The 13,237-nt window shown below is 47.2% G+C and overlaps 1 protein-coding gene and 1 pseudogene across 1 annotated transcript in view; both read right to left on the bottom strand.

Annotated features, from left to right (window-relative positions):
* Positions 1-217: 217 nt before the first annotated feature.
* Positions 218-13,237, bottom strand: part of GOLGA5 (golgin A5) — a 40,586-nt gene continuing 27,566 nt past the window's right edge. The window contains exons 10-13 of the mRNA XM_037031192.1: positions 10,148-10,373; positions 5,879-5,984; positions 1,973-2,036; positions 218-699 (exon numbers count right to left, since the gene is read on the bottom strand). Coding sequence (XP_036887087.1) covers positions 619-699; positions 1,973-2,036; positions 5,879-5,984; positions 10,148-10,373 — 477 coding nt within the window. The 3' untranslated portion in view covers positions 218-618. The remainder of the gene's footprint in view (positions 700-1,972; positions 2,037-5,878; positions 5,985-10,147; positions 10,374-13,237) is intronic.
* LOC118976954 (Y-box-binding protein 1-like) lies at positions 3,733-5,476 on the bottom strand (annotated as a pseudogene).

The following is a 13,237-nucleotide window of genomic DNA, read 5'->3' on the forward strand; positions in this document are numbered from 1 at the left end:
GCAGGTGACGTTAGCTGCTGCTGTCTGGCTCTCATCTGGCCAGATAACTGGAAAGGTCTTATTTAATGGGACTGGAAAACATTTTTTAAAAGAAAAATGCACAGTACGTTTTATTTATGTTCATAAAAAGAGCTATTATACCAATTAGACCTTTAACAGGTAAAAACATAAATCCATTTGCAAAATTAAACATAGGAAAATACAAAAGCAGACCGAATTATCAAAAAGCAAAGATTTTATTTAAATTACTAAATACAATTAATTTCCCTGATTTTCACCCATAACGAGTGTCACCTAACATACAGGCTGGTCTGCACAGAGGCCAGCCACCCCGTGTCTCCATGTGTGTGCGTGTGTGCGCGCACACACACACAGAACCACTGGCCTCGGAGAGCGGCACTGACTTGTTATAGTGTCTTAGAAACTCTTACCATTGGAAGGAAAGTTAGAGGCAGATTTGATTTAAGTAGCAGAGTCCTTGTATAATAACTTAAAAAGTTAAAAGCTCGTAGTGATAAAACAATCTCGTGCGCCTTCCTCAGGAACTTTAGCAGTTGACCTCTGTGCAGACCCCACATCCGGGAAACGGTGACCAATCCTGCAACGGCGGGACCTGGTTCATGTGCCATGTGGTTGGTCGTGGTGCATTTCCGGTGTGTACGTCAGCAGAACGATCATGACCCAGAGGTGGAGCAAAGCCTGAAGAAGGAAAAAGCAATCTGTGGATCAGCCAGCAACTCGGTCTTCACCACAGGCCTCCTGAGTGGTGCGTGGGGGCGGGAAGTACAAGACCTACTTGTCTTGTACCCCCTCGGCTAGCACTGGTCTGCACCTCTGGGGGCTCGGGGACGGTTACTGGGTCACTGACAAAGAAACTACGTCCAGTAGATGGCGGGTAACAGTTACAATGCCTACACATTGCTCAGCCAGGAGAACGGTCCTCCACTGGCTCGTAACAAGCGCACACACCCACGGCTGATCATAACACAGAGTAGGCGGCAAGGGTAGAACTACCGGACACACACGGAGTGGCTGGAAAGGCTTTTTAAGGACAGTTACGGTGGTGTTTGGACGGGATTTGGCCGTGCTGTGGTGAAGAGGGGATGACATGCTTGGCAGGGATAAGGTGTCCGGTTTTGGAGGTGACCTGGGATCCAGCACGGGACCTGCAGGGGCACAGTCCCACTAATTCCCTGGGGGTGGCGCGGCAATGAGCGGAGGCCCCACCTCCCGGGGCCTTCCCCTCAGCAGTGAGCAACGCCCCGTCTCGTGCTGTGGACATGGTGCGTGTCTCGGCCTCCAACACCTGGGAAGTCGGCCTGGATGTGGGCATATTCTGAATCCTTTCTGAGGCCCTTCGATCTTTTTCCTTTTGTTCTCTCCATCCCCCTCTCCTTAAAAACTTCTTATTTAAAGGAGTAACTCTACCCTCTAGTGGATCAGAGAGAAATTTCTTTCTAAGTATGCTTTTATTTCTTTTGAAGAAAAGAATGCCTGTCTTAATTCAACTCCATCACTTTTAAGCACCCCACTCAGAACAGTGAGTGAGTTTTTAGGCTCACAGGACACGTGCAGGGCGTCCCCAACTATGGTAACCATTTGATTAGAGTGAAGAAATCCAAAAAATATAAGTCAAACTTGAGATCTTTTTAGAAAATGAAGCAAAACACATGAAAGCAACTTTACATCAAGATAAAAATGAAGCTAATTGTTTTGTACTGTATTTTTATCATAAGAGAGCTTAGAAAGAGAGGTAACTTAAACTGCACTGAAGTTAACTTTACTATAGGGAAAGTTGCTGGGCAATTTATATTTTAAACATAGCAAATGGTCAACTTCACTTGCATATTTTAAGGGAAAAAAACTTAATTACCCAAATTGATTGCTAAACTCTTAGTCAAAAAGACCAGCAGCTAAAAAAAACTAGTGAAAAATCAAACGCAGCGTTGTTTCTTTAACCAGGTTCACTTACCATGTATATAATCACAAACACTCGTGCTATGGGGTATCTTCGGAGAAAAATTCCCAGACGGATGCTGTGCAAACATGGTGGGGAGGGTGGAGAGGAGAGAAGAGAGTGTGACTAACGGCAGATCCAGCTGTGGTAATATATAACAATGTTTTTACCATTTCACTTATTTTTTTAAATATTTTATTTATTTGTCTTTAGAGAGGAAGAGAAGGAGAGCAACATCAATGTATGGTTGCCTCTCATGAGTCCCCTGCTGGGAACTGGCCTGCAACCCAGGCATGTGCCCTGACTGGGAATCGAACCGCAATGGTGTGGTTCGCAGGCCCGCGCTCAATCCACTGAGCTACACCAGCCAGGCCCCACTTCACTTATTTATATACTAGTTCTGTGGCCACTGTACAAAAGATTAATTTATAGTAGACTGTTAAATAATTACCTGAAATAATCATACAGAAACACTACAAGGCAAACAAACCCTTTACCATTACTTGGGTTCAGCTGTTAAGCTGGTCCCTCCCTCTCTAAATCGTGTTTCTTTCAAGAACTAAAGAAGTTCCTAAAACGTAAGGCAAGTATGAAAACACAATTAGGAAAGAGCCTGGTTGGAATGACTCTGCAAACTGCTAATATGAAGGTTTTTGCATGGACCCCTGCTTCTGAAAGGCACAGAACTATAGAAACTCAAGTAAACACTTCAACGTAAACACTTAAATGAAGTGAGAGGGGCAATACATGATGTGAGGACCTTGCGACTCACATCTCTTAACACTTTTTCCCCTGGCAAGACGGATACAGATCCAAGCAAACACACCTCTCTCCTCTTTCTGCTTCTTCTGCTGCCACTAGCACAGTGCCCTACACACAGGTTCTCTAAAAGTGATTATGTAAGCTGAATAAACGCCTAGTTAAGACAGGTGTGCATATTAATTTGGGGACGATGACTACGGTGTCCTGCGTCCATGGCTCCGGGCACCCACGTGGTAAACCCTCCTCCTCATCTCTAACCCCACAGCTCCAGTCTGACGCAGGAAGGGTAAGAAGAGATTGCTCTCTCATGCAGCGCTTCACCAAAACTGTGTTTAATCGTACACACTAAAAGACGAAAGAATTTAGTAGGATGTTTAGACACGAACTTCATCGAGGATATAAATAAACTTAAAACATCTTTTCCTTTAAGAGATACTAAAGACAACTTCCTAGCCTACTATTACGACACCACTTCACAGTGGAGCAGACACTATCTATAGCCATTAGCATGTGTATCCAGACCATGACGGTTGTGGTTTGGGTGAACTGTGTCGGCAGGACTCTGTTTTGTCAGCCCCTCCCTTGTCCTCCCGAGCAGTCCGTTAGCATCAGTCAGTGGTTGGTGCTTTCTTCTAGCAAGTCTTTGGCTTCATGTATTTTGGTTGCTAAGTACGGAGACCCGACTTGAACTGGGTGGTTCAAAATCATGATTCTCCTGTGAGCTGTTCTAATTGTGGCCTTGAGCAGACGGCTTACCCCCAAGGTGAGACTGGCTTCTTCCCCACTCATTTGTGGTTCAAACCCTCCTCCACAGTGGGGTGAGAGGCCAGGAGCTGTAATCTTCTTCTGTGATTACCTGGTCTGGGCAGGGGCGTCCAACCCGCAGCCCCCAGGCCTTACGCAGCCCAGGACGGCTATGAATGCGGCCCAACACAAAATTGTCAAGTTACTTAAGACCTTTTTTTCCTCATCTGTTTTCATTAGTGTCTGCGTATTTAATGTGTGGCCCGAGACAACTCTTCTTTCTGGGGGGCCAGAGATGCCAAAAGGTTGGCCACCCCGGCAGGGGGTTCCAGGTCTGAAATACACAGGGACCTGCATGTGCAAAAGCTGCGACACCCAGCCCTGCGGCCATCAAGCTCGCAGGCGCTGGTCCATCTCCACACCAGGCCATTGGCTGAAGGAGGCGAGTACTCGGCCGAGTGCCAGCCCTGGCCAGTGGGGTGTGATGCTGCCGAGGGCGGCACGGCAACGTGGTCAAGAGACAGGAAACAGTTCCTCCCTTCCTTACTTAATACTTTTATTGACAGACACTTGCTGTTTGTTGACTTAAAAAAAATCAAGTTGTAAACTTTAATTACAAATTTAAAAATGAGGTTCTTAAAAATCTCAACTTGACCAGACATGAAACAATTCAAAAAGCTTTAAAGATGCATTGAGCAACACCACGCTTCTTTTTAAAAAACAAATGAAAACAAAAACCCCACATGTTGGTCACTACCAAGAAGAAAGGTCTCTAGGTGAGAGCAATAAAAACCCCACGCCGCACAGCCAATGCAGACAGGTCTAGTTATCCGGTCTGTGGGCGAAGAGCGAGCACGGAAGGTCTGCAGCCCCCGGCTCCGTTCACGTCTCGTTGCTGAAATTCCATGTTTGTTTCTCCTTGTTGGACAACTAAACCAGATGACGGTAGAGATTCTAAGTGTGCATCACTCAGCCCCGCCCTGCTCTGCCTCCGGAGCAGATGAAGGTGGATCGGCTGCTTCTGTCTCTTTGCCACCTGTGGTTTAGGGTTTTCTGGGCATCTGTGACGGTGACTGAAGTTGCAGTGGTACCGACATTGAGGTGGCTGCTGACCTTGGGGCTCATTTCAAGCTTCCTCATCTTCGCTGCTGTCCTCTCTATGCTGTCTTCGTCCAGGAGGGCCCTTGCGGAACCGCATGTGTGGCCTCGATACACAGTCTGTCTCACTGGTCTCCTTACTCTCCCGCACCCCGGCTGTCACACCCTCCATCCGGTCTCCCTGCACGGGACTCTGTGGCAGACGCCCACGGGGCCTCCGCAGGTAGTGAGGTGGGCAGGGCCGGTGCAGCTGGGCCGGCTGTCGGGAGCACTCTCAGACCCTCAGTCTCTCCACTCTCACTCTCCCGGTAATTCTGCGGGTAACTGCATGGAGGATGCCTGCGACGTGGAGAGCGTCCACAACGCTCATGGTGCAACGCTTACGGTCTGCCGCGTCTCTACTGCCTTGCACGGCAACCCCACCGGGGCTGTGGCGTCGGCTGTCCCTGCACCTTTCTCCTCCAACCGTGTCGGACTCCAGTCTCCCCCCCTACACTGTGGGGGCACTTCCTGGAGCCCTTCTTCTTTAGGTGTCTTCCTCGGTATCTCCCTCGGTGTCTTCCCTGGTGAGGAGGCCACTTCTGTTTCTTGTATCGAACCACTTGACTTTTGCCAAAACCTTCCTTGCGATGACCTTCTTGTCCCCACAGCCAGGAGCCACCGACAGGAGGCTACCCAGGCCACCACTGCCTGTGGTGCCTGGCTTGATGTTGGCAGTGCCGAGGAGGGCGGCCGCTGGGTCTTGGCCTCACTGCTCACAACCGCGGGGACAGTGACCGGGGCCGGCCGTGGTGGCTCCTCCCGGGCTGTGTTGGTGACAGGGCTGGCGGCAGTGGTGCGGCTGCTCGGGGCTCTCTGGGGTCTGCTCTTTGTTCCTGGTTGAACTTTAAAACATTTTCTATATAAGATGGATATCTACTAGTAATGTTTATTTATAAATATATGTGACATAAATTATGTATCATTTATGTAATATAAAGAACATTACAATGAGTACTATTCATTAGTAGCACCTTGGATTCTAATTATGTAACAAAGTAATGAGATAAAACACTCAAATGGATGCATGTACATGATACTTTCTCAATGAAATGTAATGAGTTTCTAAATAGAGTTGATTACAGAAAGAAGAGAAACAATCAGTGTTAATCATCTTCAATAAAATATTTCAGGACACTGAAATATCACAAAAGGAAAAAGGCAAATGTCACTTTAAACACCAGCTCCGTCTGACGGGACTCACAATGACTGAAACCACTGGGAAAGGTTATGGAAACAGCCGAGGGTCCGTCACTCGCCGTCACTGGCACGGCCTACCTGAACTGGTCGATGGAACTGGCAGCTTTGCGGACCCTCCCATACATGCCTGCCAGGTTGGTCTCTGCGTCGTTGAAAAGAACAGGAACGTTTCGCAGACGAGTGCCTGTCAAACAAGAAAATAATGAATCGATGTACAGACACCAAAATGAACTTTCTAACAAAACTACAGATGAATATACATATTACAGGTGAAAGAAATTCTCGGGGCCAACTTTCTAAATATTACAGCCAAAGATAAAATCGGAATTAAGTAACAGATAGATCTGATTATAAAAGGTTTAAACTTCTAAATCCTTAAAATTAAAAAACTAGAAAAATTATCTCTCTCTGAAATTAGCAAAAATTAAAGTTTATAAATACCAAAGGTCGCCAACAGTCAGTGTTAATGGACACTTAACCCTGCACCAGTAAGAGGGTGGCTGACACCCCTTCTACACCAGCACCTCTGGCCCCGTCCAACCGCCCGTCCCACTTCCCTGCGGGTGTCTAACCGCGTCTCCGACTCAGCACGCCAGGGCCATGGGACTGATTTCCTGCGCCTGCTGCCAACACACTCACCCGCACGCAGCTTTGCCCATCTCAGAACACGACCACTCGATGCTTCCTTCTGCTCAGGCCAAAACCTCGAATCCCTTCTCTCTGTCAAACTCCTTCTGCCAGCAAATGGGGCAACTTGCCTTTAAACAACCCCCCACAACTCCTGCTCTGGTCCGAGCCACCATCCTCTCTCACATGCACTAATTCAACGGCTCCTCCCTGATCCCCTGCGGCCACGCTTAGCTCTCTGAGGGCTATTTCGGACATGGCAGCCAGAGGTATCTTGTTAAAATGCAGGTCACATCAGCCACTGTCTCGAGACCTCCCGCTGGCTTCCCCCTTTATTCAGGAGAAGAGTCCGCACACAGGCCTCACAGCCCCCTCCACGTCCCTCGGGTCACCTTACTCCACTGCCCCCTCACGCAGTCTACTCCAGCGGCCCGGGCCTCCCCGCCGCCCCTGCAGCACGCCAGCCACCCTCCCGCCTCAGGACCTTTGCTCTACCTGGAACGCTCTTCCTGTAGCTCCCCTCCCTGTCCACCATCTTACCTCCCACGGGACTCAGTAAAGCGCTATCTTCACGAGGTCTTCCCTGACACCCGAAATTGCAGCCCCATCTCCACCTTTGGCACCTGGCGCCCCCTCCCCCTTCGCACACACACCACCTCTGCGCTGCGCCTCCTTTGCTGCCCGTCTCCTCCACCCGCGCTCCTCCCCGCGGCGACAGCAGGGTGTCAGAGCCACAGGCCGCAGACTCTGGTCTCTTTTGGTGACCACTGTCATCTCCAATGCCTAGAACACTACTTTGCACTAACTAGGCACTTAATTATCTGCCGATTTGGGCAACAAAAAGCAAGTGTTCAGGTGTATACCTACCGACCCAGCAATCCCATAGCTAATCATTTATACTAAAAAAATAAAAGATGTACAGAAAATATTTTCCTCAGAACTGCTTATATTACTGACAAAATTGGCGACAATCTAAATTCCCAACTACATGGAATTCATTACACAAACTATGGAATTTCTACAACAGATTCCTATGAAGCAATACACACATTATTGTATAAAATATGGAAATGTATTTATATGAAGAGTTAAAAATCAATAAAACAGACCATAAGCATATATAAAAAAACTCAAAGGATTTTCTAGGATTAAATCTGTTGACACTTATACAAATTTTAACAATTTTGAATATATATCTCAGAAATACAGATTCCACTATTAAAATTATAGAGCATGGATATACTTACATGACTGTTTTTAGTTCTAACGTTCATAATGATGAACAGAAGACCCTTCAAGCCAATTTTATCATACGGCCCCGAAAGGCCCCTCTCCCGAACCACCTGCCTTGTCAGCAACACCCCCCTGCGTGTCCCCCTATAGCAACGAGACTGTCGGTCCCCAGGCCACACTGTTCCCAGTCCTGCACCAGTGACAGGCAGCAGTCGTTCCACAGCCCAGTTCACGACCAATCGTACCAACGAGCACATGCTTGGTCCTCGAATCTGGAGGACAGTGGGTGCTTCTTTGGATGAAACTTCTTTCCAATAAAAATGGTCTTTCTTTCACTTCTCAACATCGTGTTGAATTAGCAAGATAAGAAGTTAAGGCAAAGATGGTGGCACAGGCAGACACGGCCCGCCTCTTCGCACAACCGCATGAAAATCACAACTAAAATACAGAACCACCATCACTCAGAACTATCAGAAATTGAGCTGAATGGAAGTCTGACTACAGAACTAAAGAAACCACACCAGTCCGGACTGGGAGGAGGGAAGTAGACGCAGAATGGGCTGCTCCAGCATCCATGTGGATTAAATTCAGGAGAAATATCTTGGGAACAAGGAGTCCTAGACCCACATCAGGCCCATCCCAGCCCAGGTTCCAGTGCCAGGAAGATAAGTCCCCACAAATTCTGGCTGCAAAAACCAGTAGGAATTGAGTGGAAGAAACTGCTGGAGCCCCAAGCAGTTCCCCTTAAAGAACCCACACATGGACTCACCTCTCACTCCCTCTGAGCTCCAGCACTGGGGTAGCAGCTTGAAAGGCACCAGTGGTACACGGGGGGGATGCCAGAGACTGAAGTGTCTGGCATCAAGGTGAGCAGAGGCCATTGTCCTTTTGCTAAACACTCCACTCCACAGAGCTGGTAAACTGGTGCCATATCTTAGACTCCAAGGACCTGGCTAACACTGACCTGCCTTGGAGATTCCCAGAGACTCTGCCCCGCCTAACTCCGAGGTCTACACAGGCTGCTGTCCCTTAAGACTGGCTGATCTTGGCTCCTAAATCTTACTGAAGAAGCAACAGCTGGATTCAGTGAGCCCTAGAGGCAGCAGATTAGACTCACAGCTTGGCTTCTCCTGGGAATCTCCAAGCCCAACACAAGCAGCAGGCATCTCAGATTGTTTTATAGCTCAGGCAGGGTGGCTGCGGGCAAAACACAGGTTGGGGGCTGACCTTGGACTGCGTCACCTGGGAAACTCCAGGGCCTGCGCACCCAGTGGACGGCTACAGACCATGTCAGAGCAGCACCACCCTGCCCCTGCACAGCTGATCCTCCATGGAGGGCAGAGGTTGGTAGTCAGTGGCCATAGCCAGTCCTTGTAGCTGACTGGCCTGGGTAAATCCCTCCCATTGATCTGCCAACAGCAACCAAGGCTCAACCACAACAGGAGGGTGTTCTCAGCGCTCATGAAGGGTGCACCTCGAGTACCCAGCTTGGGTGACAGGGTAGGCTGTGCCACTGCCCCTACAGGACACCTACTGCATCAGGCCACGCTGCCAAGACACAGAGTCAAATCAATTTTACTTAATACACAGAAACAAACATGGGAAGGCTGACAAAATCAGGAGACAAAGAAATGTGGCCCAAATGAAAGAACAGATCAAAACTCCAGAAAGAGCGAAATGAAATGGAGATAAGCAATCCATCAGATGCAGAATTCAAAACACTGGTTATAAGGATGCTCAAGGAACTTAGTGAGGACCTTCACAACATAAAAAAGACTCAGTCAGAAACAAAGGACACACTAATTGAAATAAAGAACAATTTACAGAGAAACAACAGTAGAGTGGATGAAGCCGAGAATCAAATCAATGATTTGAAACACAAGGAAGCAAAAAACCACCACACGGAACAATAAGAAGAAATAAGAATAGACAGTGTGAGCAGCCTCGGGACAACTCCAAGACGTCCAACATTCACATCATAGAGGTGCCAGAAGAAGGCAACAAGCAAGAAATTGGAAATCTACCTGAAAAAATAGTGAAAGAAAACGTCCTTAATTTGATGAAGGAAATAGACACGCAAGTCCAGGAAGCACAGAGAGTCCCAAACAAGATGGATGCAGAGGCCCACTCCAAGGCACATCATAATTAAAATGCCAAAGGTTAAATATAAAGAGAGAATCTTAAAAGCAGCAAGAGAAAAGCAGTTACCAGATGGTTGCCACATGGGAGGGGGGAGAAGGAGAATGGGTGAAGAGGTGAGGGGATTAGGAAGTACTAACAGGCAGTTACAGAATGGCCATGGGAACGTACAGTACAGTATACGAAATGGAGCAGCCAAAGAACTTATATGCATGACCTGCGGACATGAACAATGGTGGGGAGTGCCTGAGGGAGTAAAATCAGGACAACTGTAATGGCATACTCAATAAAATATACTTAAAAGAAGAATTGAGGCAACAAAACATCCATTTGAGGTTCTTTTTTTACCTTCACCGGTGTCAACTCCGGACATATTAATGGAAGGCCCGTTACCGCCACTTCCGGGGGCGGATTTCATCTGCTGCTCCAGGCGCTCCAGCTGGAAGACCAGGGCGTTCTTCTCCGTGCTGAGACTCTCCAGCATGGTCTGCTTCTGGATGAGAGTCTCCGTCAGCTGGTGGAGTCGACCTTCTAACTCAGACTGACTGCTACTGCTTAAGGTTTTATTGGTGAGCTGAAAGGCAACATGTTCATGAAATTATTACATGAAGCCAAAGTCATCCAACACAGAAACCAATGACTGTATCTCCACAGGCAAACCCGTATTCACTGATTTTTCAAGACTCCAGAATGATTCTTTAGTTGTCTATGGAAGTGATTTTCAAACTAAATTAGTGAATCACAGTATCAAATTGGTGATTCACATCTGCAATTTAAATAGAATAGAGTCCTGGCTGGTGTAGCTCAGTGGATTGAGTGTGGGCCTCTGGACCAAAGGGTCACTGGTTTGATTGCCAGTCTAGGGCACGTGCCTGGGTTGTAGGCCAGGTCCCCAGTAGAGAGCGTGTGAGACAAACACATATTGTTATTTCTCTCCCTCTCTTTCTCCTTCTCTTCCCCTCTCCCTGAAATTAAATAAATAAAATCTAAAAAAAAAAAAAAGAAAGAAAGAAAGAAAAAAGAAAAAGAAAGAATAGAATGGACCCTAGCTGGTGTGGCTCAGTGGACTGAGTGACAGCCTGTGAACCAAAGGGTCGCCAGTTCAATTCCCGGTCAGGGTACATGCCTGGGTTGTGGGCCAGGTTTCCATTATGGGGGTGTGTGAAAGGCAACCACACATTGATGTATCCCTCTCTTCCCCTCTCTCTAAAAGTAAATAAAATCTTCAAAAATAATAAAAGAACAGAATGGGTCACATCAGAGTGCACAGGATATTATTTTGTGAGACCTGTTTTAGATCTGTATGTTGTAAAAGGGCATGAGTACTGAGACGTGATATAAACCTTACTTCTTACTCTAACACTGTGGTCCAAAGTACCTGAAAGCACTGATCCGTGGGAGTCAGCCCAAACTCTCCCGCCTGGGTAACTCAACAGTGAGCAAAGACCACCCTCCCTCCCCCTGAGGTCTCATCCCCGCTCTGCAATTTCCTAGCTCTCTGACTTTGGACAAATGGCCGCACCTCTTCGAGTTGGTTTCCTCATGTGCAACAGTGCCTGCTACGCGTGGTATTTAGGGACGCGGTACTAAATGAGAATTCTCCCAGCAGATTCTGGCTGACAGTGGTTCTTAGTGACTTCCTTCATTCCAGCTTCTATTTGTTCCAATCTGCCACCATTTTCCCCATTCAGCTTCCACTCTGCTGTCTGTATCTTCTTCTCCATTTGGAAAATTCAGTCCCCTCCTCTCACCCAGGCCCTACCTGCCTTTGAAGCCTCTTCCTGGACACCCTTTCCAGCTACTCCAGTCCAGGCTGATCTCGGCCTGTCCTAAGAGTCCCACTAATTGTCTTGTTATCTATCAGTCATTCTGAGAACATCAGCTAAAGGAGTCAATTTGCCTACTCAATGAAACCGTACGCTCTGTGAGGTAAGTATCACTCTCTGCATTAATGCAGTTTTGAAAAGGCTACTAGACCACCTACGTTGAAAACCCCAGCTCTGCCCCGTCCCAGCCACAGTGCGGGGCAAACTACAAATCGGAGCTGCAGTTTCCTTGCTCAAAGGAGGTGATGACTAAATGGAGTTACACACATTCAACATACTATCTGCCACATAGGAGAGAGTTAACTCAGCTTCCTTCCTTCTGAATTCCTTCCAGCGTGCCCACAAATTACACGCAAGGCTGGCACCACAACAAACTACTGACTGGAATTATCCTGAGTAAGATGTACTCACTACTACATAGGAATGCTCAACTGTAAGATTATACTGTTAGCCCCTAATTGACTAGCTCAATACTTCAGTACTTTTTTATCCTCACCGAGGACATTTTTTCAATGCTTTTAGAGAAAGAGGAAGGGAGGGAAGGAAGTACTGATGCTAGACAGAAGCATCAGTTAGTTGCCTCCCATATGTGCTTGGTCTGGGGAGCAAACCTGCAACCCAGGCATGCGCCCTGACCAGGAATCGAACCGGCAACCTTTCAGTTACAGGGTGATGCACCGACCAACTGAGCCACACCATCCAGGGCAGTAATTCGGCATTTTGTTGGTTGAGGTAAAATTTACACACAAGTGACATCCCCAGACCTCAGGCATGTGGTGAGTTCGGACAGATGTGTGACTGTGTAACCGACGCGCAGGTGAGAACACAGAGAATCCCCATCAGCCCCAGACAACCGCTGCTCTAATTTCTATTGCCAGAATTTTGTTTGACTGATTCTGGAATTTCTTATAAATGCAAACCTAAGCATGAACACGTGGTGTGGCTTTTTTTGAAAAAAGACTTTTCCAAATTGTTGTATCAGGACTTTGTTTCTTTTTCTTGCTGAGTAGCCCGCAATCTGTTTACCCAACTACTTGCTGACAGGCATTTCGGTCATCTCCAGGTTTGGCTGTTTGTGAACAAACCTATTACAATCATCCTTTGTGCAAGTCTTCTTGTGGACGTAAGGCTTCATTTGCATGGACCGAATATATGGAATCAGAAGTCAGGTGTGTGTTCACCAAATCAGCAACAGTGTTCCAAGGAGGAGGGTTCTAACTGCACCACAGTTCGCACTGCCGACCTTGACTTTAGCTGTTGTGGAGGACGTGCAGTGGCATTTCTCACTGAGGGTTTACTCTGCACTTCCCCGATGACTGATGGTTCTAAGCACCTATTCATTTAGGTGCTTACTTGGCCACTCAATGTTCTTTCATCAAGTGTCTATCCAAGATATTTTGCCAATTAAAAAAAATTTGTTGTGAGGCCCTGGCTGGGCAGCTCAGTTTGTTAGAGCATCAAACCCATACGCCAAGTTTGTGGGTTTGATTCCCAGTCAGGGCACATACAAAAATCAACCAATGAAAGCATCAATAAGCGGAACTACAAATTTCTTTCTCTCTCAAATCAATAAACTAAAAAAAATGAGTTGTACATATTATGGTAGTAAGAG

Source organism: Sturnira hondurensis, unplaced genomic scaffold, assembly GCF_014824575.4.
Source record: "Sturnira hondurensis isolate 20B ecotype Veracruz unplaced genomic scaffold, ASM1482457v3 Scaffold0021143, whole genome shotgun sequence".
Lineage (NCBI taxonomy): Eukaryota > Metazoa > Chordata > Mammalia > Chiroptera > Phyllostomidae > Sturnira > Sturnira hondurensis.